Source organism: Typopeltis vanoorti, chromosome 2, assembly GCF_054136105.1.
Source record: "Typopeltis vanoorti isolate ZY-2024b chromosome 2, IOZ_Tvanoo_1.0, whole genome shotgun sequence".
Classification (NCBI taxonomy): Eukaryota; Metazoa; Arthropoda; class Arachnida; order Uropygi; family Thelyphonidae; genus Typopeltis; species Typopeltis vanoorti.
Genome location: NC_143550.1, coordinates 140,509,726 through 140,534,626, shown reverse-complemented (window position 1 = coordinate 140,534,626; position 24,901 = coordinate 140,509,726). Strand labels below are relative to the sequence as shown.

General features: G+C 37.7%; 1 protein-coding gene across 2 annotated transcripts in view; it reads left to right on the top strand.

Moving 5' to 3' along the window:
• mop (tyrosine-protein phosphatase non-receptor type protein myopic) overlaps positions 1 to 24,901 on the top strand; it is a 352,485-nt gene that overhangs the window by 199,663 nt on the left and 127,921 nt on the right. For both annotated transcript variants that reach the window (XM_090413257.1, XM_090413258.1), the window contains 3 exons: positions 462 to 2,242; positions 15,343 to 15,525; positions 20,799 to 20,895. In XM_090413257.1, coding sequence (XP_090269383.1) covers positions 462 to 2,242; positions 15,343 to 15,525; positions 20,799 to 20,895 — 2,061 coding nt within the window. The remainder of the gene's footprint in view (positions 1 to 461; positions 2,243 to 15,342; positions 15,526 to 20,798; positions 20,896 to 24,901) is intronic.

Genomic DNA, 24,901 nt, shown 5'->3' with positions numbered 1-24,901 from the left:
TCTTCTAGTCTTCACTGACAGTTCAAAATCTGTGACCTCTCTAGTTGTGCTAAATATCACACATTACTGATATAAAGAGGCATTACATCAGTATCACCAGCAGTATGAGAGGACCTATAATATACCTGATCAGTTACTTAGTCTCATGTATTTTATTCCATGCATTTCGAGCAAAAAATTTGAGACATTCATTTGCAGATAGGGTAAGTGTGTGCACTTGTCTTAAATTTGAGATATCTGAAATTCAGACAAAACCTAAATGATGATAGATTTTTGGTGAAAATAATCAATGTAGTTTGCCAAACTCTTTAAATTTGACAGTCTTTTTTAAATATTGAAGTAATGAAATTTGACTTGTAAAGTAAAACTAAGAGAAACACAGATGTAAATTGTCCTTTTTCATTATGCTGCTTATATGTAAATGAGTAAATAATAGTATGTCCTTTTTTTTTTTCATTCAGCTGGAAGACCATTAGGATTGAGTAGCTCTTTTCCTTCTTCCTCTGGTCCCAAGCTGCTAAAAAATTATTTGCATTATATGACTGGTCGATCTGGAGTGCCGCTTTCTGGAGCAGTAACATCAACTACCTATCCTCAGGTGCCTGCATTTGTTAATGCATCTGGACAAGCAATTTCCTCTCTCCCTGGAGCTATTTCTGTTCATGCTTCAGCTCCTTATCCTGCAAAAGTGGAAAATCCCATTGTTTCTCCACCAACTGGTAATACACATCAACAGTTAGAAAATTCTACTGCTTACCATAACCAGATAGCTAATTCAGCACTTCTGCATCAAGATACATCTGATGCATCTGGTATAGGTGTTAGACCTGCTCCAGTTGGCTCAGAGCAAACTACTACATATCAGTGTTCTCTACCTGCTTTGTCATCATATACTGTAAACAGCATTAGCAAGCCAATATCATCCCATAGTTCTCATCCTCCTGTTCAAACTCAAGGGGATTTGGGGAACCAACCTTTATCATATGTTCGATATGGGTATGTTCCATATCAGAATGCTGCCACATTTGCAAACCAACAGCAACCTGAGTCCTCATTAGTGCCTTCCAGCATTCCTGCATTACACCCTTCTTCAGAAACTGGAACTCTGCCATCCAATCAAAGTAGCTCTTCGTATTCAAGTGCTCATTATTCTCAGCCTAGCAGCCAAGGAATATCACAGTCTCAGTCGCTTTCTCATTCAGGATCTAGTCCTCAATTAGCAACCAACTTCACACCCACACAGTCAGCTAATCTCTATCTTCAGTCCTCTACATCCTATCAGCAAACTTATACAGGTAGTCCGCAAAGCCAGTCACATTCAGTGACTTCACAGACCCAAAGTGAATATCATGGAGTACCAAATACTTATCCATATAATTATGCACCTGCTACTGGTACCACACACACTCTAGTAACTGGAAATTATAATCTAAATCAGGTGACAAAAAATTCTACTCCTGTTGATAATGCTCTAGGTTCTAGGCACTATAATCAGTTGGCATCTTACAATCAGATGTATGGAAATCAGTATAGCCATGGCACGGACTCTGCATTTGGACAAGGACAACAACCAGCTGTTCTCTCTAATACTGTAGGATATTGTCAGAATTCACAAGCGCAACCTGTTTATACACAACCTTCTGTAACTAATGTTTCTCAGTTAGCAACAAATTACAGTTATCAGAGTATACCACAAAGTGCATATGGTAATTCAGGGAGTGGAATTTATATGCCTCAGCAACAGACATCTGCTGTTTCTTATGGAACATATTCTCAAGGGTACTCATACTCAGCATATCAGTATAATAGACAATATTATCAGACTTCAGTAACTCTGCAGCCGAATGCAACACCTTCAGCAGAACATCCTACATATTCCCAATCCCACTGGTCTGAAACTTCTAAACAGCAACATCAGCAAGACTGTCTTACCTCTCAGACTCCTCAAGTACAAACTGTAGTAACTGTTCCACAGCAATCACTAGCTCCTTTGCAGCCACAGCCTCCACATCCACAGTCAGTTGTTCTTCAGCCTATTGGATTATGTAGTTCTAAATTGCCTGTTAGTACAGAAACTGAAGAACTAAAAAAGCCAGAAACAAAAACTGTTCCTTATCCAGTATCTGCAAGTCCGGCTCACTCAGAGTTGTCAACTTTGTCAAGTCAGTCATCCCAAGATCTTTTATCCAGTACTCCTGAAAGCAGCACACAAAAATCAAAAACTGTTGTGTTGCAGCCAAAGGTAAATGTTTTAAATAGTTGTATGAATCTAATTGTGGAATTTCATAAAACTATAATGCATGCCTGAGTTAATGTTTTATAAATATAAAAAGAAGTGTTCTAAGATACTTAAGTGAACATTTATTTAAATATGTCAGTCAGAAAAACTATCATAGCAAATTTTTTAAAAATTATATATATAAAATGGTGGATTTACTTTTAAAACAATTTGCAGTTTTACATTTAGGCATCCTTACAAAAGTGCAGTGAACATTAAGCTGTCTTTCTAATTTCAGTATCAACATTTAATTTATATCACCATAACTGAGTTTGTTTTCATTTCAGATTTGGTACACATTGTTTCTAATTTTCTCACATTGCAATCTTTACTTTCTTTTCTTTACTTTACTTTCTATTCGTTGTATTTGATATGTTAGCAATTTGTAAAGCTTTCTCAATAATATTTCATAGGAAATCTTGCATTGGTTGTATAATTTTACAAGCATAAGGATTACTCTTGAGTTATTCAGTCTTTAAAATGTTTGTTTACCTCATTTTCACATCCAATCTGTCATAGTATGTGAATCAAAAGTTGTAGGCTTCTTAAAATGGTTCCTGGCACCATTCGTAAAGCAGGACTTATTTGTTTTAGAAATAATGCTATAAGCGAGAGTTGTGTTTGTCAGGAGTATATAAAATATAAAATGAATATTAAATGATAAAAAAAAAAAAAAAAAGACTTTACTGGCCAAAGATTTCATCAGGGGTGCTTAATGGTCAAAGCTGTATAACTGAAAGGAGACCTCCACATAGACTTTAAAGGAATACGGAGAACCGACCAGGGCTTCTGACCTAATGTCCAATCCTCACCTTCTCGTGATGCACCCTGTTGGGTATCTACTTGGATACTTAACGAATGAGGATGGGCTGGCAGTTTGAGATTTTAGCCGACCAAATTGTGTTCTTATTGGCTTAAACCAAAATAAAAAATGATGGTACAACATGACAAAATTTCATGCCGGCTGGAGCGTTGCCCGGTTAAACAAGGCCCCTGTTGTTTTCGCCAGGGAACCAGGGCGAACAGCAGAAAGTCAGCTACTGGAACAAATCCTAAAACACACCACAACTCAATATCACCAGAATTGAAGATCGGTACTATCAACATAAGAAGCTTGAATGGCAAAGAAATGGAGCTAGCTGAGGAATTAGATAAGTACCAGATCGACATAATAGGGGTGACTGAAACAAAAAAGACAAAAACTGGTGAGATCTTTCTGAGCAATAAATTCAAAATGTTATATTTGGGCAATGACAATCTAGGAAAAGGAGGAGTAGTAGCCTTAGTATTCAACACTAAATACGAGGCTAATCTACCTATGGTCCCACAGAAGGTTCTACTAAGGTAGACGTGGAGGAATTTTTTGATGCTTTAGAGAAAGCAACTGACACAATGAAAAAAGAAAAGTTGGTCCTTGTTGGTGATCTAAATAGCAGAATAGGAAATGATTATCAGACATAAAAAAATATTTTGAGAAAATTTGGAGAAAACAGCAAAGCTGATAATAATGGCAAATGCCTGTTGGATTTCTGCTCAGGACATACTAGTTATTACTAACACCATGTTCCAACATAAAAATGTGCATAAATTCACATAGAGAGAAGAGGCAAGGAAAAAGAAAAGTCTCATTGACTATGTTATTGTCGATAGTGATGTTTTCTCCCTGCGGCAGGACACCAGAGTGCACAGAGGATTTGAAATTGGAAGTGATCACTATTTAGTCTTGAGCAGAATAAAATTGAATTTCATATTGAAAAGAAGAACACGTACAAAAGTTTAAAGCAAATAAAAGTTGAACAGCTTTCAGATGTGAACTGTAGACTAAAATACACAAAGATTATTGAAAAAAAAAAAATAGAGTTTGAGATCACGAACCAAACCTTGGAGATTCAGTGGCAAGCCTTGAAGAAAACCCTGATTGATTCAGCCAGAGAGGCATGTGGTGAGGTTGTCTGCAAGAATAGAAAAATGAGAACTCTGTAGTGGACACAGGAAGTTAAAGAGGCTGTGAACGAAAAGAAGAAAGCATATCAAAAGTTCCTTTCAAATAAGTCAGCTTGTGCTCTTAGAGAAATAGAGAGAAATGTAAGAAAGCTAAACACTGTGTAAAATTAGCAAAACAAAAGTCATGGGTAGACTTCGGTGAGAACATCATCAAATTCCTGACATTTACCATTAAGGGGTGTCCAGGATATGATAGTACTACATTAAAAATTTATATCATAACTAACTTCCTACCTACAGTTTTTTGCCAAATCAATCTGTTACCTGTCAAAGCTACAACATCAGATCTTATATTTATATATCTATCTTCTAAGACACTTTTTACCATATCAATTCACCTATATCTTGGTCTTCCTCTGAGTCTTTTTCCTGCCAACCTGGCAGAGAACATTTGTTTGGCTAATCTTTCCTCCCCCATTCTGTTTTAAGTGCCCATACCATCTGGGATTAGCTCTGCTAATGCATTCCTGGATGTTGACAATGTCAAGTTCTTTCCTAATATCCTCATTTTTAATATGATATTGCCATTGATGCCATCTGTTCACGCCCGTAATCTTTCTCAGGACTCTCATATCTACGGTCTCTACTCTTTGTCAAGTGTTTTACTTCTGACCCAGCTCTCAGATCCATAAGTTAAAATAGGTTTGAACGCTGTCTTGTATACAGCTAATTTAGTGTTTTGAATAATTTCTCTCTTATTCCGTATGAATTTATTCAATTGACTTCCTACCATGCCAGCTTTGTTGATTCTGTTGTCTATTTCCATATTTAATTTACCATCTTCACTAAAAATCGTGCCAAAGTAGCTGAAATGTCTTACTTGTTCTATAGGTTCTCCGTTCACAAAGCTTCTGCCTATTTTCATTATCTTTGTCTTGTTATTGCTGACCTGCATACCATATCTATCACAACAGTTATTCAATTTATTCAGGGACTCTTGCAGACTTGTAGCAGATTCATTAAGAAGTATAACATCATATGCATAAAGCAAGGAGCTGACATTAACATCTCCAATTTTAATATCAGGTTTAATACCACTTTCCTTCATAATGTGATCAATATAGATAATGTACATCCTTGTCTGATACCAGATTTAACATTAAATCATCTTCCTGTACTTCCTTCAATTCTAACTGCTGACTTAGAACTCGAATAAAGACTGAGTATTGCTTGATATAATGATCCACTGACACCATACTACTGTAGCGTTTTGAATAGCTTCTCTCTTGGCACCTGAATATCTGATCCTGACAGCTTCTATTTGACCTGAATCCAGCTTTTTCCTCACCAAGCTTCTCTTCCACAATCCTTCTCAACCGTTTCTCAAATATACTGGCATAAATTTTACTAGGAGCACTCAGTAGAGAAATTCCTCTGTAATTTTCACAATCAGTTTATTTCCCTTTTTATATATGGGTACGAGGAGAGCTCTACTCCAGTCATCTGGAATTCGTCCTTCTGTCCAGGCCCTCTGAACTATGCAGTGTAGCCACTGTAAAACTTTTATACCTCAATACTTGAGCATTTCTGGTCTAATATCATCTACTCCAGCTGCCTTTCCACATTTCAGACTTTTGATGGCTTTTTCTACTTCAAGGATGGATATGTATTCCTGATTGCATGCCTGGTCAGTGTTTTTTATTACTGTGCTTTCATCACTGCTAGTTTCATTTAGCAATTTTTCAAAGTAATTACTTCATACTTCAAGGATATCTTTTTCTCCAGTTTTCATATCACCTTTATCATCTCTAATTCCTTTTACAGCACTCTTTCCTCCATTTCTGAGCTTGTTCAATAACCTCCAGAATATCTTGCCACCTTCTTGATGTTTATTTTGTATGTTCTTGCCAAAGTCTTCCCATGACTTTTGTTTAGCTAGTTTTACATTAGCTTTCTTACATTTGTCTCTGTATTCTCTAAGAGCACAAGCTTACTTATTTGCCAGGAACTTTTTATATGCTTTCTTCTTTTCCTTCACTGCCTCTTTAACTTCCTGTGTCCACCAGGGAGTTCTGATTTTTCGATCCTAGCAGACAACCTCACCACATGCCTCTCTAGCAGAATCAATCAATGTTTTCTTCAGAGCTTGCCACTGAATCTCCAAGGTTTGATTCCTGTTCTCAAACTCTTTCATTTTTTCTTAAATAATGTTTGTATATTTTAGTTTACAGTTCACATCTAAGAGCTGCTCAACTTTTATTCGTTTTAAAACTTTCTTACATGTCATTCTTTTCAATATGAAATTCAATTTTATGCTACTTAAGACTAAATTGTGATCACTTCCAATTTCAAATCCTCTGTACACTCTAGTGTCTTGCACCAGAGAGAAAACATCACTGTCAACAATAATATTGTCATTGAAACTTTTCTTATTCCTTGCCTCTTCTCTCCATGTGAATTTGTGCACATTTTTATGTTGGAACATGGTGTTAGTAATAACCAGTCCATATCCTGAGCAGAAATCCAACAGGTATTTGCCATTATTATTAGCTTTGTTCTTTTCTCCAAATTTTCCCAAAATATTTTTGTATGTCTGACAATCATTTCCTACTCTGCTATTTAGAACCCCAACAAGGACCAACTTTTCCTTTTTCATTGTGTCAGTTGGTTTTTCTAAAGCCTCAAAAAATTCCTCCACTTCTAGCTTAGGAGAACTTTCTGTGGGACTATAGGCACAAATAAGTCTCATTGTCCAGTTCCCCATTCTGATATTTGCCCACATCACTCTACTTGAGACTGCCTACCACTGCCATTCAAGAAGATTAGCCACATATTTAGTGTTGCATAACATGGCTACTACTTCTTTTCCTTGATTGTCATTGCCTGAATATAACATTTTGCATTTTTTGCTCAGAAAGATCTAACCAGTTTTAGTCTTTTTTCTTTCAGTCACCCCTATTATGTCGATCTGGTACTTATCTAATTCCTCAGCTAGTTCCATTTCTTTAGCAATCGGGCTTCTTACGTTGTTAGTACCGATCTTCAATTCTGGTGATATCGAGTTGTGGTGTGTTTTAGGATTTGTTCCACTAGCTGACTATTTGCTGTTCGCCCTGGTTCCCTGGCGAAAGCAACGGGGACCTTGTTTAACCGGGTGCTGGCATGAAATTCTATCGTGTTGTACCATCGTTTAGTATTATGTTTAAGCCAATAAGAATACAATTTGGTTGGCTAAATCCTAAATTGCCAGCCCATCCTCATTCGTTCAGTATCTAGGTAGATACCTAACAGGGTGCACCACGAGAAGGTGAGGATTGGACATTAGGTCAGAAGTCCTGGTCGGTTCTCCACATTCCTTTAAAGGCTATGTGGCGGTCTCCTCTCAGTTATACAGCTTTGACCCTTAAGCACCCCACGAATCAAGTTGTCTTGGCGTTATAGTTGTGGTAGCTGTATGTGGCTCAGAACTGGTAGCCAATATGATAGAGTAGTCTTTATTGTTCCATGCCTTACTTCATGTAATATATATCTGTTATATTATTCTGTAGACTGGTCCCTCCCCTTCTTTCTTTGCTTCTTTCTCCTCTAATTGTTTCTTCCCCTCTGATGCTATTAGAGTATTCGAGGGCTAGGGCCGAGTCTTTCCTATCTTGCTAAGTCATTTCGTCTTATGCAGCTGCCGAAGGAGGCAAGCTAGCCTCAATAGGTGCCGATCCCAATCCCGGATGAATGCAAGGGTTGATGTCAGGAAGGGCATCCGGTCGGAAAACTTCAATGCCAGCTCAAACTATGATTATGAGGTTGAAGAGAAAATGATATAAGGGCTAGGGTGTACCCCTTAAGCGACGCGCAGCCACATCGCCCTACAGCTGCGAGAAATGGACGAGGGCTACTGCATCAAGGGCGGGTGCGGTTAAAGAAGCGAGCCCAGCAGGTGGACAGGATGTTGCAAGTGGGAACACTGAATGTTGGAAGCATGACTGGAATGGGAAGAGAGGTGGCAGACATGATGAGGAAGAGGAAGTTGGACATTTTATGTGTGCAGGAGACAAGGTGAAGGGGGGAAAGGCAAAGTAACTGGGAGATGGATATAAATTGTTCTACTCTGGAGTGAATAACGAGGGAAGAAATGGTGTAGGAATTGTGGTGTGTGGCAGAATGAAGGGTGAAGTACTGGACATAGGTAGAAAGAATGACAGGATCATGCAAATGAAATTGGGTCTTGGAGAAGAGCGGGTGGTCGTATTATGTGTATATGCCCCGCAAGTTGGTTGTACAGCAGAGGAAAAAGATGAGTTCTGGAACGTGTTTGATGAAGAAATGAGGGAATTGGAAGAAAATGAGATGGTGATTGTCGGAGGAGACTTGAACGTACACATAGGAAGACAGAATAGAGAGTGTGAAAGGGTGCATGGTGGCCACGGAGTGGGAATGATGAACCAGGAAGGAGAGGGTTTTGGACTTCGCAGTAGCGTTTGATCTGGCAATTGTGAACTCGTTTTTCTACAAGAGGAAAGAAAATTTGATAACATTTAGGAGTGGTAACAACAGCTCACAAATTGACTACATTTTGACTAGAAGAAAACATCTTAAGGTTGTGACAAATTGTAAAGTAATTCCAACAGATCAAGTAGCACAACAACAACACCGATTGCTGTGCGCAGACTTTAAAATAAGATCGAAGATAAGAACTTCTGGATGCCGTGGGATGAAGACAATTAAGTGGTTTCGCCTAAAAGAGGAGAGTGTGAGGAATCGTTTTAGGGAGAGGGTGTTAGAGAGGATTTCGGATGGACTGGAAAGTGTACAGAATTGGTGGAAACATAATTCAAAAGTAATCCTGAGCTGTGCAATCGAGGTGCTTGGTGAGACATCTGGAAAGTTTAGAGAGCAGAAGGAGGGTTGGTGGTGGAATAATAATGTACAAGTGGCAGTGACAGCTAAGAGGAAGGCAAAGCAGAAGTGGGATGAGTCAAGAGTGGAAGAGGACAGAGAGAGGTGTACAAAGAGAGAAAGCAAGAAGCCAAGAGAGTTGTGGCACAGGCGAAGGCCATGGCATATCAAGACCTGTATGATCAATTAGAAACAAAGGAAGGACAGAGAAAAATTTACCAACTAGCAAAATGTAGAAATAAAGCAGCAAAGGACATCTTACATGTGAGGCAGATCAAAGATGCTGAAGGAAGAATATTATGGAGGGATGTGGACATAAGAAACAGATGGAAAATATACTTTGAGGGACTTTTGAATGAGGAAAATGCAAGGACTCTCAGAGGAGATGGGCAGCCTTCTGAGGGGATGGTGCAGAATATCAGTAGAGTGGAAGTGACGGAGGCCATGAAGAGGATAGGGAATGGAAAATCGGTGGGCCCCGACAGAATCCCAGTGGAGGTATGGAAGGCACTGGGGGAAGAGGGAATTGACCTGCTGTGGGACCTGTTCATGAAAGTTTGCCAACAGGAAAATATACCCGAGGAATGGAGGGAGAGTACTCTTGTCCCCATCTACAAGGGTAAAGGGGATGCACAAGACTGTAAAAATTACAGAGGAATAAAGTGATGTCCCACACAATGAAGATCCTAGAAAGGGTTCTTGATGGTAGATTGAGGAAGGAGGTGGAGATTGCAAAGGAACAATTTGGCTTCATGCCTGGTAGATCAACAACAGATGCTATCTTTGGGTTACGGCAGATGATGGAAAAATATCGAGAGAAACAAAGGGAGCTACATCTGGTATTTATTGATCTGGAGAAAGCATACGATAGAGTGCCAAGGCAAGAAGTCTGGAGGTGTCTGAGGGAGAAGAAGGTGCCGGAGAAATCTATCAGGTTGGTGCGGGAAATGTACAGAAATGTGAAGACAAGTGTTCGGACCTGTTTGGGACAGACAGAAAGTTTTCAAGTAACAGTTGGCTTGCATCAAGGGTCAGCATTAAGTCCGTTTCTGTTTAATATTGTGATGGAGGTGGTAACAGAGAAGGTAAGAGAAGATGCGCCTTGGACAATGTTGTATGCAGATGACATCTTGTTGTGTGTAGATTCAAGAGAAGAAGCGGGAACTAAACTGGAAAGATGGAGAAAAGTACTGGAAGAGAGAGGTATGAGACTGAGCAGAAGTAAGACAGAGTATATGTGTTGCGCAGTGGGCAGTGGCCAGGAGACAGATCTGGAGCTGGAAGGAAATGTCATCAGGAAGGTGAGAGACTTTAGATACTTAGGTTCAACAGTGGAAGAAGATGGAGGAACTGGAGGGAGATGGCTGGAGTGTTATGCGATAAGAGGGTGCCGATCAATCTGAAAGGCAAATTTTATAGGACAGTAGTGAGGCCAGCTATGACATATGTTATAGAAACTGTGGCCCTGAGGAAAAATAATATCAGCAGGATGAAAGTAGCAGAGATGAGAATGCTTAGGTGGATGTGCTGTGTGACCAGAAAGGATCGTCTGAGAAATGACTATGTGAGGGGGAACAGTGAAAGTTACGAACTTAGGAGCGAAAATACAGGAGGCAAGGTTGAGATGGTTTGGTTGTGATGAGGAGGGAGGATGAATATGTGGGAAGAAGGGTCATGCAGATGGATGTGCAAGGAAGGCGGAAGCATGGGCGGCCAAAGAAGAGATGGAGGGAGCTGGTAGAAGAGGACTTGAAGATGAAGAACTTGGATGTGGTGACAGCCCAAGACAGGAAGGTGTGGAGGAGACTCATTACAAACAGTAACCCCACTTAAGTGGGAGAAGGTGCAGAAGAAGAAGTCTTTATTGTTCCAGAAATGATATGCATTGTCTGATTCAACACAGTAACAATTAATTTAATGTGTGCACTGTTCAGCCAAACAGCTGAGCAGTATTCAGCAGTCCGGTTCTGAGGCTCAGAGCAGATGTCCTTAATGTGAGAGCACAACCCCCCCCCCTCTTCCCCAAGTTGTTCTGGCAAGTTTATGCAGTGTGTTATTTCTGAGTTTGGCAGCAATATTTGAGAGATGTCTATTAAAGGAGAGAGTTCCGTTCAGGGTTATGCCCAGATACTTTGGATTAAAATTGTGCATTAGTATGTTCTCATTTAGTGGCACACTTAAGATGTCTTGTGCCATGCTTTTGTTCAAATGGAAACAGCACGTTTCAGTCTTGGGAGTGCTTGGAATAAGACTCAATTTCTCAAAGAAGTGGTTTAGCTCCTCTATGTCACTAGTTAGTACGTGCTTTATAGTACAGAAGTTCTGGTGTTGGAATGTGATGCATAAATCATCAGAATATGCAAATTTTTTAAATGTTGTCCTTGGAAGGTCAGAAATATAAAAATTGAAAAGGAGAGGGACCAAAACTGACCCTTGTGGGAGTCCATTGTTAAGTGTTCTTGGCTTGCTCATATCATCATCCAGAACTACCTGTTCTATTAGATAGAACAGTGTTGATCAGATGGATTTTTTTTTACATTTCAGTATTTTAAGGAGCTTGTAGATCATGCTGTTCCTCCATATGGTGTCAGATGCAGCTGTCAAGTCTATAAAGACTGCACACCAGGTTTAAGGCATTTTTCGAAACCAGATTCTATGTGTCGTTAGGTCCAAAACTTGATCTTCACAGTTCTGCCCAAGCCTGAAACTGGCCTGTTCATGAGGGAGAATGTCAATAATAATAGTACTAATTCTATTGTAAATAAGTCTTTCTAGTAACTTAGTAACTTATGACAGATACTGAGCAGTGCTATAGGTCTATAGCTTTCAGGTATATCAGCGGGCTTTCCAGGTTTCAGGATGGCTGTTATCTTTGATTTTTTTAAATTCTGCTGTTAATCTACCACTCTGTAGAATATTAGAAAAGAATTTTGTCAGCCATTCCACTGTATTTGGTCCAGAGTTTTTTTAAAAACTCAGGGTGAATATTATCAAATCCAGGTGCTTACCAGTTTTCACTTCCTGGAGTGCAGCTAGAAGTAGTTTTTTTTGGTGAATGGATTCGATAGATTGGTCGCTTCAGAACAACCTTTAAGTCTGGTTAATTCCTTCCTAATTATTTTAGTGTGGGTTTTTTCTGATTTAGCTCTGGACAGATTCACTATTTGATTGGCAATACAGTTGGCACTAACAGCAGCTTTTGCATTGGGGCGATGGAAATTACCACCCAACTTTTTTGTTCTTTCTACCTTCATTTAAACTGCCAATAAGATCATCTGCAACATCCAAATGTCCACTATTCAGAAAGTCGTTATAAAGTGTTTCGCTGGTTTGGCTCTGGCCAGGTATGTATTCTTTCCTAGCACCTCTAGGGATGTGTTTTTTGGCTGTAGAAATTACTATTTTCACAAATCTTCGGTGGTTATAAGGTTGTGGTGGAATCCAGCACACATTTTTATCTAGATCTGATGTTCCAGTTTGCCTTGGCAAAATTCCAATGTGGCATTGGTGTAGTTTCAGTAATTGGGATTTGAGGGCCCACCTCAATAAAGACAGGCAGTGTTGACTGTGTGGGAATCTTCCTAAAACACTATGGCTGGTTGGCACTGGGAGGCCCCTTTGATTGGTTGTTGCAAAACGTCTGGATTGGTGTCACTATTCCATCTAGCCAAGTTAAAAGTGCCATTATCCTTGGGATCGAAAATCAGCTGTATATTGTTTGCTCTACCCACTCGGATAGCTTGGCACAATTTTCATCAGTTTCTCTATAACCCCATTGGGTATGATAACTGTTAAAGTCTCCAATATAAACAGCAGGATGCATTAAAGCTGGCAAAACTTCATCAGGCCAGCTTGTAGACATTAATTATTTTTAGGTCGTTAACTTCTATAATAATGGTAGATATGCTTGAAACATCGCTAGTGGAAATGAAATAGTCCTTAGTGAATTTCGGGCACAGGTGGTTACCCCATGCATCTGATGGTATGTTGCTCCTATAAGATTGAAACCTGGAATGGAGCCTCTTTCTTGTAGTTGTGACTCATTGCATGTGTGGGTTTCTTGAATGATGGCAATGTCAATTCTGTTGTCATGAAGAGGTTTAGTAAGACATTCACTCTTGGCAATGCTGATACTTTCTATATTCAGCTGGCAGACTCTGAGCAGTTGTCCAAGGGACTGAGTCTTAGGGCACTTTTGGTTGATGAGTCCTAGTTTCTGTCATTGTAACTTGATAAACTGTTTGCATGTACACTAATCCAGGAGGTCCTAAGATAGTCTGGATGGCCAAGTCGTTCTAGCTCTTTAGCATTACCCAGGATGCACCACGTGGAGGCAAGCTAGAGTTGCATCCCAACAGTTATATAACAAAAGGTAGATGGCTACTTTGCAAGATGTAACCCAATACTCATTTTTAGTTACTAGGTTAGCAGTGCATCTAGAATGTATTTATTAACTAATTTTTAAATGTAGTTTTTAATTTTTCTTTAATTTTCATTCTTAACATGATAATCCAAATATCTCGATAATTTGAATATGCTTACTTTGAGGAATTTAGATTCTTGAGGTACTCTGCACTTGCCAATGTTTATTATGTAAATTAATTGATATTTAAGTTCAGAACTCTAAATTTTTGGTAATGTATAAGAATAACTATTTTCTCAGGAGAAGAAAATAAAATAAATACTATCTTCAAACAAATACTTGATTATAAAGATGTTCTAATTTTCCCTTATGCCTAGGCTGACCATATGTCCTTGCGACCAAAACGGGATGTAGGTTATGTAATATTCTGTATTCATGAAAAAGTAAGACGATAAAAAAAGTTTTATTACATAAACATATTGAGCTTACCATTGTTCTTCAGTGACAGAACCCATACAAAAATTTAGGTAGACATAGAGGGGGGACTGTATTTCACCACGATCGTACCATGAATATTTCTCCGATGAAGTGATCTTATGCAGCAAATTTCGGTCTTTCAGCATCTTATCATAAAACTTCTCGCTCTCCATGACACAATTTTGTCTTACAACTAACATGGCCCTCATTGTCTCAACACTTAATCTAGATTTCTCCTTTGACCACATACTGTTCATAACAGAAAATATTCTCCCAACAGGTGCTGTACTTCATGGAAGACAAAGAATAAACTCTATAATATTACAAAAGTCTTGAAAGTCTAGGCGTTTTTAGCTTATTTCAAAAAAAATCTGTACTTTTCTTCCATCACTTGTGCACAGCTTGTCCAGTTAAATAAATTTCAATTCTTCCTGGAGATCGACATTAAAACTGCAGTTTCACCTCTTTGACATTACAAGGATAGACTTAACACTTTAAAAAATAAGACTTAACTTTAAAAAATATAAAATTTAAACCACTGGCATTGAATAACAAAGCCACCGGTTAGTATAACAGGCAAAACAAAAACTAACGCTACAGCAGAACATACGGCGCGTCTGAGACGCTCAAATGTTGCCAACATGCATTTTTTAGTTTCTCTGAATAAATCACTGCAGATATCGATATTTAGTATCGAACAATGTGCCTTCATGTTAATACACATCACTGGTATCCATGATATTGATATACAATTATAAGTTATGAATAATTTATGATTGACCAATATGAAAGTATATTTATAGTTTTTATTAAAATGGGACAAAATTGACATTTTTATAAAAACAACGGGATGGCCAGAAAATATGAAAAAAAAACGGTATGTATGGTCAGCCTACTTATGCCTCTCTTCTGTATGTATTTTCATGGACATTGTTCTGTTGAACTGATCACTATTATTCCTCAACTTTGTTTTCATGACTTGTAAGAACATAAGCAGTTGGTCATTATCCATTTACTATCTTCAAACCTACTGAACAACATTTAACTTTTTTTGTGTATAGGTTTGATATAAAATAAAATTAAACAAAACTGCTTATATAACATAAATTATTTACTTTATTTACAGATTCTTTTAAAATGTTGCACATGAATCAGTATATTTTTTAAAAAAATTACCGTTGGAGGTTCATCATTGCTCATTATGTGAATCACTGTCAGAAAGCAATAATAGCTGACAACCAGGGAAGCATAAGTATCAGCATTAAAATATTTGAAATGCACTTGTGATAAAATGTACATCCTATAGCTTCATTTATATTGGGAGTTTACTGAATTAATTATTATTAAAAAAGTATTTATGCCAAAGTACATCTTTATTAATTTTCAGGTTGTTTCGACTACTGACTTAAAAGATGAAAGTATCTCTGAAGAACGTCAAATTAAGGATCCTCTCTCTGATCGTCATACATTAGAAAAATTTATAGCTGAGGCAGAAAAGTATGAAAAATTTGTTGAAGGACTAACCAAAAAGTCTCTTAATGGTCCTACTCCTTTAGATCAGAAATGGAAGGTAATTTTCAGTAATTATTCTCGCTCATCATCTGGCAGGTTAAAAACTAATACTACTCACACATTCATTTTGAACTTATATATTCCTTTCATATTTCTTCAGTTTGAAAATAAGAGTTGTAATAAAAGAAGGGTTGTTCTGGAGGTCTATAAATTTAAATTCAGAAGAAGAGAAAACTTGGCTTTCTTTTTTTTAAAAAAAGCCAAGTCTTCAAAAAGTAAAACTAATGTAAGAAAAAAAAACGTATTATGATGCATGCAAGAAACTGCTGCATGGTGGGTTCATTACTGTGATGGTGAAGCACAGTTATTATTTGGCCTTGGACTCTGGAAGCCTTCATAATATTTTTTTTCCTATATTTCGTTAAATTTCTTTATTACTTATATTGCTCTCCTAACAGTTGGGCAAAAGATAACAGTTCCAATTATTATCCCTTGTCAAATTATACTAAGCAGATGAATATGCTGAGGTATTTGCTATCACTGCTAATGTGCCAAATCATTTATCATTGATAATAATTGACAAGTGAAAACAGTTTAAAAAAAAAAAAAAAAAAAAAAAAATGCACAATACTTCATACATACATCCATCCATCTTCAAGGCCCACCTTTCCTAATTGGGTTGTGAGGGCAACAGCTGCAAGAGGAACTTCCAATGGTCACGATCCTCTGCCACCAAGCTGAGGTGTTCTGGTAGGATTCCCAAACGTGTCCACCCAAGGTTTTGAATATAATCTATCCGGTGAGTCCTTGGCCTTCCACGTGGCCTCCCACCCTCTGGCTTGGCAAAGAGGGTCTGCTGAGGGAGCCTCTCTCTTGTGGCATTCTGACCAGGTGCCTGTACCAACGTAACTGTGATCTCTCAACACAGAGAAGCAGCGGTTGAGTATTGAGGGTTTCCCGAATTGCAGAGCTTCTGACTCTGTCGAGTCTTGTCAGCCCCGCAACCCCTCGAAGGAACCTCATTTCAGCTGCTTGGATTCGTGTCTGCATTCTTTCAGTCATTACCTACTCTCGTGACCATAGGTGAGGATGGGGACATAGACTGTATTAAGACAGCCAGCTTTGCCCTCTGGCTTAATTCCCGCTTCAATACTACCGAACGGCCAAGCTCCCGCAATATTGAGCTTGCTAAGCCAATTTGAGTAACTAGCTCTGTCCCATTTTCCATCATTCGTGAATATGGACCCAGGGTATTTAAACTTCTCCACTTGCCTCATTGAGACTCCACTTACATGTAGAGTGTACTGGGATGGTTGTATTGAGACCACAAATGTTTCAGTTTTGGCCACACTGATCTTCATTCCGGCGTCTGCACAAACAGCTACAAACCTATCCAGGGTCTGCTGGAGGTCATCTGTGGAAGAGCTAAGCAGAACTAGGTCATCTGCAAAAAGCAGACGTCCAATGCTACATCTTCCAATTCTGACACACTCGCTGCCTCGGCTGTGCCTATCAATCCAGTCCATAAATATTATGAAAAGGAGGGGTGACAGAACACACCCTTGGTGGAGGCCAATGGAGACTGTGAACGGTTCAGACTTTGTGCTGTTTACCCTGACACAAAACTCTGGGCATACATACAGGTACTTGATGACAGCTAATAGTTGGCCATCCACTCCATACTCCTGTACTACTTGCCAAAGCTTATCCTGAGGAACCTGGTCATATGCCTTCTCCAAGTCCACAAAACATGTGTAGACATTCTTGGCATATTCCCAAGATTTCTCAAAGACTTGCCTTAAAGTGAAGATTTGGTCAGTTGTGCTTCTACCAGGACGAAAGCCACATTGTTCTTCCTGGAACTTTGACTCAACTATGCTCCTGCACCGTCTTTCCAAGCACCTACACTTTTCCAGGCAGGCCGAGCAGAGAGACTAGTTACTGCAATCCTTCTGGTCTCCCTTCTTGAAGACTGGTATTATGCCTTTGGTGCTTACCCAGATATCCAAGCAGCCTGACACACTCGAATCAGCCAGAGAACACCGTCTCGATTTTAGCGATTTTATTGCTGAATGGACCTCCTCTGCTGTGAGACTAGTCATTGCCCCGATTTGCACCTCTAGGATGTCCACAACTGCTGGGCCACCCGGGTTAAGAAGGCTCTCAAAGTATTCCCTCCATCTGTGGAGGATATCCTTCTCGGTTGTTAAAAGTGCACCATCAGAGGCCTTAATTGCCCTTGCTGTGCACGATTTCCTCCCTCGAAGGCGGTGGATGGTCTGCCAGAATACTTTGTTTGCATTTGCATAGGATGAGTCTAATCTTTCTCCAAAGGATTTGGAGAAAGATTTGATAGTCAGTTGTGCTTCATTATTATCATTTGCAGTGATAGCAAATACTTTGCTATCATGCTAATGTGGCAAATCCTTTATCATTGATAATAATTGACAAGTGAAAACAAATTTCTGCCTGATATCATGGCACTCTTTCACATGTAATTTGCTCTGAGTATTTTGTGTGACGAACTAATTTCTACCTGCAAAAAGAAGATATGGCCATGGGCTTGCCACTTAGCATCCCCCCCCCCCCCCTCCCTCGTTAACTTTTACCTGGGATCAACAAGTTCTAGATTCAGCAAGTCTAAAGTCCAAAGTTTGGCTCAGATATGTTGATGATATATTCACCATTTGGCCCCCTTTAAATACTGCTCAGAAAGAAGTCAGTGGACACCATAATGTGAGGAACAAACAGTTATGGCTTCCTCCCACCTTAATAAGATGTAGGACTTCCTTTCACTGCAATGACTGCAGCAATCCTACAAGGCATACTTTCCATAAGCATATGATAGCGATCAATGGAAATTTTGGACCATTCTTCTTGTAGGCATCTAATGAGGTCCTGGACTGTTGTGGAGCAGATGTCCCTTGACCTCACCCATCACTCCAATTCATTCCATAGATGTTCAGTAGGTTTCAGATCAAGGTTCTATGGAGGCCAGTCAAGTGGGGTGACATTTGTTTCCACAAACCATGCAGTTACAACAGCAGCCTTATGACACAGTATATTGTCTTGCTGAAAGAGACAATGGTCATTTCTGTAGAAATGTAAAAGTAGGATGCATTGCATTGTCCAGAATGTTCAGATAACTCTTGGAGTTCAACGTTCATGGCACCACAAACAGAGGTCTGAGGCCAACCAAGAAAAACATGGCCATACCATCACACCACCTCTGAATTTCATAGATGGGGTTACACGCTCTGATAAGAGATGTTCATCAGGCATCCGTCACACCAAGTCCCATCCATCTGCTCAATAGAGAGTATAGTGTGATTTATCACTCCATAATGTAGCTTTCCAAGCTTCCACGTCACACTGTACACACTCTTTGCACCGTTGAAGATAATGCTGTTTGTGTTGGTTTGAGTAATGTGGGGCTTGCAGTCCTATACGTGAAACTTTTTATGAGTCTCAGTTTTTAATGTTTTTGTGCAGATTTGTGTTCCAGTTGCTGCCCATAACTCTGCATTCAACATGTTGGCTGACAAATAGCAGTTTTTACATATTATCCTTTGTAGTGCCCTATGGTCATGTTTGCTGAGTGTGGTGGGGTCATCCACTGTGTTTAGCACTTGCATTTGACTCCCTGTACTTCCCATCTCAGTATGGTATCATTGATAATTGAACCTGGGATGGCCTAGGTTCATTGTGGTGATAGGATGCCATGTTTGCAACATGGCATCTTATCACCACATCTCTTTCAAACTCCGTCAGTTCCCTTCTCACATCCATTTCACTCGTACACAGTTGTTACTGACTTGGGTGCATCATATTCCTTTAATTTATACCAGCTACAAAAACGTGATGCGTTACATGGGGATGTCCGTTGACTTTTTTCCAAGTAGTGTACATTCTTAAGCTACCTAAACAAATGATGCAAATGTATCCAATTTATCATTGAGATTGTAAATAATAATTCTTCCTTTTCGATTATATATGACAAGAAGACATATGACAAGACATATCTTGTCATATGTCTTCTTTCAGGCTCTTTCACTATTGTCTGGAAACCTTCTCTCTTAGGCCAATACATAAAGATTCATATCATCATCCAGCCCAAAAATTGGGGATCATCGGCACCCTCAGACATAGAGCCCTAACAGTGTGCTCCAATGAGCAGGTGCTGAAGAAGGAATATGAAATCATTAGCCAAACTTTTATTTAAAACAAAAAAGTTCACAAAATCCTTAACTTTAATGTCATAAAAGGTGAAAAATATTACAATAGTGCAATAGCCATACCATACATTAGGGGAATATTGGAAAAAATAAATATTACATTACAGAACTACAAGATTTTTAAATGAATTTATACATCTTTATAGTTCACTTGTCTATTGAATGTTAGATACTCCTAACCAGACAAAACATACAATTCCATAACATAACATAACCTAAACATAGTATTTAGATGATGAGTAGTGGAATGTCTCAATTTCCAGGCAAGTTCTTGAACAGTCACATATCTATATCTTCACCAAACCTGAACTGGTTGTCCTTAGCACAATGGCTAGGCTTTAGTCTCTAGACCTAAATATCTTGTACCACTGGCACTTAAAGTTCCCTTAAATGTTGTGAATGTTTTTCATTGCCACAGTTGCATTATTTTCTTTCTTGAATTTATGAAGCATGTACTAATTTTCTGTTAACGTCTTCACTATCCTTTTGCAAACACTGGAAAAATGGAACATCAGTTCATTAAAATCCACATTATGTGAGACAGAAGATTAATGGTTGCACCCAGACATATTTCCTAGTGTTGTCCAGATATAGATATAAAGAAGATAAGTTTGCTGCTTATATATAAATTAATAAACTAAATAAACTAAGTAATCTTAATTTATCTTAAATGCAAATAATACTTGCCAGCCTGGATGGTGATCATTAAGTGGTTATCATCTCTGTTTTGCAACCAGAAGGCATAGTTTTGAATTCCACTGCAGCATGGATATTTGTAAAACATAGGTTATTTTTATTGCCTGATGTAATACCCATCACCTTACTTGTTGGGATTTAAAAATGACTTGAAGACGACCATGATCCCTAGAGCAGCATTCCCAGATTAATCTTTAACCCACCTGCATTCATCTTCTTCAGAATTACAATATTTGGTATGTGGGATTACCTTTAAAAAAAAAAAAAAAAAAAAAAACTTATCTATTAATTTAATATTTTGGCTCCTCTTGGAGTTCATTTGTTTAGAATTAGAAAAAAGTATTTTAAAACTTAATGTACTGTTTAAAAAAACTTAACTTTTTTTTTTTTTAATATATAGGAACTGATGGATACTCAAGATAGAGAATCCAGGAAGCTGTCTATATCTGTTGCACGTTGTTATCCATTGAAAAATAGATATCCTGATATCATGCCATGTAAGTTAATTTTACAACTTAATTTACTGAAAACAACAGACACCAAGAAGTAGATACCTTAAAATTTGTTGAAGCTGAACAGCATTTTTTTTGTAGGATTCATCATGGACTGTATTACAGAATTGAGTAATTGACAGCGTATCGTCTCAGGATACATGAAGGGGTATTTACAGTTTGGCCTGACAACCACTGGTTGATTATAGTTGATGCATAGTATAGAAAATTCATAATAGCTGATGATAGAATTCATTGTAGTTCATAACTGTGCTTCATGGTATAAACAACCAGGAGAAAATAAATTTCAGTTACAATTTATATTGTTTCTGCAATAATCTAATTGAGTGCTGTTCTACCAAAATTGTAATTTGTGCTCTGACAGTGCTGATTATAAATCCTGCAAAATATTAATCTTCTTTTCACTATTAAACACAAATGCTTGTAATTCCTCCATTTTCAAAGAACATCTTGCTATCTTTTCCAACATGATTGTTCCATTCTTCTTTCCATTTTTGAATCCAAAAAAATTAATAAGTTCAATAAATTTTCCTTTGGTGAAGTACTGTTATGATTAAATACCAACACCTGTCTATACATTAAGTTAATTATAGGGCAAGTATAGTAAAAGTAAGTTGTGGGGAAAGGTATGTTCCTTACTATCCAGGAATAAACATGCTCAAGTACAGTATTCATTGGAAATAATTAACTTTTCAGACCCATCTGGCAGCATGTTTTCAGTGAGACTTGAGAACTTCATCCATCTCTGCACAAACTTTAAACCAGTAAAATCTGGGAAGGGTTTCATGACATGGTAGTTACATTTGATTAGAGGGTATTTTAAGCTTTGAATTACAATGGTTAAACTAAAATCCATAGCCATCTTTTTGTCTGAATGTCATAAATTATTACTCTTCTGACAATTTCATTTAAAGCATTAATTTAATCTTAAATTTAAAATTAGTTGAAATAGTAAATTCAAGATTAAATTAATGCTTTAAATGAAATTGTCAAAAAGTAATCATTTATTACATTCAGACAAAAAGAGGATAATGGATTTTAGTTTAACCATTGTAATTGGTAACCATGTAATAATCAGTTTAACCATGCAAGTAGTAAATTTATGACTAATATTAATGTATGAAATCAGACAGTAAATTACAGAATCAGATGTTTTTTCTTTCAATATTTAATTATGGAGGGCAATTTACAATCTATTATTAAGTGTTTGAAAATTCTCTCTTTTAATTGGATTTTACAGCAGTTCAGTGAACTGTTAATGTAAATGATGTTCAAAATTCACTTTTGTTATTATATTGTTATTAAAACTATTCTTTCCTACTGCTGAAGTTAACTGCAAGGTCCAGAAGCATTCTGAAATGCTGTTTACTTTTAATAATTTGAATTCATTCACAGCAGAACCTTTTTTTGTGGAGAGAAAATGGTTTCAATATAAATAGAAGAATGTTTGGATATATGCATTACCATTTTGTGGAAATTGTTCATTTCAGAAACCTCAAAGACTGTTACAGAATCAGAAATCATAAAGGAAATGAAGAAGGGCAACATTGGTACTTCAGTTTATGCTGTGAGCTAAGACCATAAAGAAAAACAAATTATAACAGAGATAAGTAAAATTGTATTTGCACTCTTTACAATCAAATAATTTAAGCTGAACTTGGTGAACTCTTAGACAGTTTCCCAAAAATTATGGCTCTTAATTAACATATGAACGACCAGTAGAGGACAGTATAAAAAAAAAAATAGACTACATGCAAGATAGAATTTAAAAAAAAAAAAAAAAAAATGAATACAGTTAACTCAAACTATAGCAAACATTGCTATAAAAACTAGCATTACTCTTAACCATAGCATTATACATATAGGGCTGTGCTAAAGGATAACTACTACAAAATATTTCTGTGATCTTGTGTACACTGAAATGGAAGAAGGGAATAATATGTAAACTATTTACATTTTTGAAATCATAAATGTAGGTAGTTTATAAAATGCAACTTTCAAGTTATGCTGTGAAAAAGCTATGTAACAAATTTAATAGTCACAGCTCTTTATGGTCACATAAAATTCTTATGTTTTATTAAGAGTTTAACATAATATAACTTATAAGGCAAGAGCATGCATCCATGCCCTTAGAGAGCTTTATTTATTATACAGTTTTTCTATTATGATAACTTAAATTTAGCAATCCTAAATTTTACTGTTTCAGAATAGGCATGCACTAAAATACTGCTTTATTATTAGTATTGCATATTACAGTATTATTATTGCAAATATTCAGTTTAATTAACTTAGATCATTTTCTGTATAAACAAATGGTTTCCCATAATGAACTGTTCATTAATTTTTCCATCTTTCACATTGAAGTAAATAAATCCATGTCTCATCAGTTTTAAAAGTAGCATATTTAAAAAAAATATATATATATGGGGATAAAAAAAAAGTAACTTTCTTGCACAAAGGGTTTTCTTAAGCAGCGCCTTGTAATCTGTTAATGAGTTATAGTGCCAAAAGATTTCGCAGATATTGCTCACTAGATTCAGTAGTGACATAACTGAAAAAAAAATCATGATTCTAAGATAATGAGAAAAATTTGTCTTTTAAAATTAGTTTCTTTAGAATTGAAAAAATTGTCAGATTGTTCAAATATACACTATGCTGCCAAAACTGTCTGGACACCCCATAGCTTTATGTTGCCTCGACATATGAATCGGATACATGTCTGCAATGCTATATAAACATAGGCACATGGGCATTAGCAGTGTAGACATTCTTTGCCATCAAGATGTGTGGACGAAAAAAGTGGAGTCTGTTCGAATGCGGTATGATGGTTGGAGCCCACAAGTTCAGTCATTCGGTCCAAGAGATTTCTACCATGTTGATGTGCCCCAGTCTACTGTCAGCGAGATTATTTTGAAGTGGAAACATGATGAAACTACCAAACTCCCCTACCCCGAACCAGTAGGCCCAAGAAACAGCTCGGGACCGATGAACTCTCGAGCTTGTTGTCACAGTAAATCATCAGCCAGCCTTAGCAACCATAGCAAATGATTTCTGCATGAGTTTTGGAGCTGATGTCAGTGACAGAACTAAGATTTGGGTGGTTGTTTGCCTTTGGGTTTCATGGACATGCTGCAGATCACAAGCCCTTGATTACACCTGCCAATGTCTAGCATCATCTGTAATGGTGCAAACAACACCATCATTGCACTGTGGAATAATGATGAGTGATTATGCTACTGCTTCCAAATTTCATGGTTGATACTTATCAGGAATATCTTGTATTGACCATGAAATTTGAAGGCAGCTACATAATGGTATGGGGGCTCTATTTACCTGGTTTAGACTTGGCCTATTGGTTTCTGTCTGGATTTTTAAACCCTGATGCCCACCATGATATTTTTGGCAGTTCTGTTCTTTCCACACTGTGGAAACAGTTTGGCATAGGCCCTTTCCTGCATCAGCATGATGCTTCACCTGATCATAAAGCAAGGGTCCTAACTACATGGTTTGAAGACATGGAGGTGGAAGAACTAAATTACCCAACCTCAGTACAGAATATGATAGTACCACATGAAAAAAATTACATCATTACTAACTTCCTATCTACAATTTTTCTCCAAATCCGTCTGTTACTTGTCAAGACTACAATATTATCAGATCTTATATTTCTATCGTCTAAGGCACTTCGTACCGTATCAATCCACCTATATCTTGGTCTTCCTCTGGGTCGTTTTGCTGCCAACCTGGCAGAGAACACTTGTTTTGCTAATCTTTCTTCACCCATTTTGTTTAAATGACCATACCACCTGAGATTAGCTCTGCTAACGCATTCCTGGATGCTGACAATGCCAAATTCTTTCCTAATATAATCGTTTATAATATGAAATTGCCATTGATCCAATCTGTTCACGCCTCTAATCTTTCTCAGGACTCGCATATCTGCGGTCTCTAGTCTTTGGTCAAGTGTTTTACTTCTGACCCAGCTCTCAGA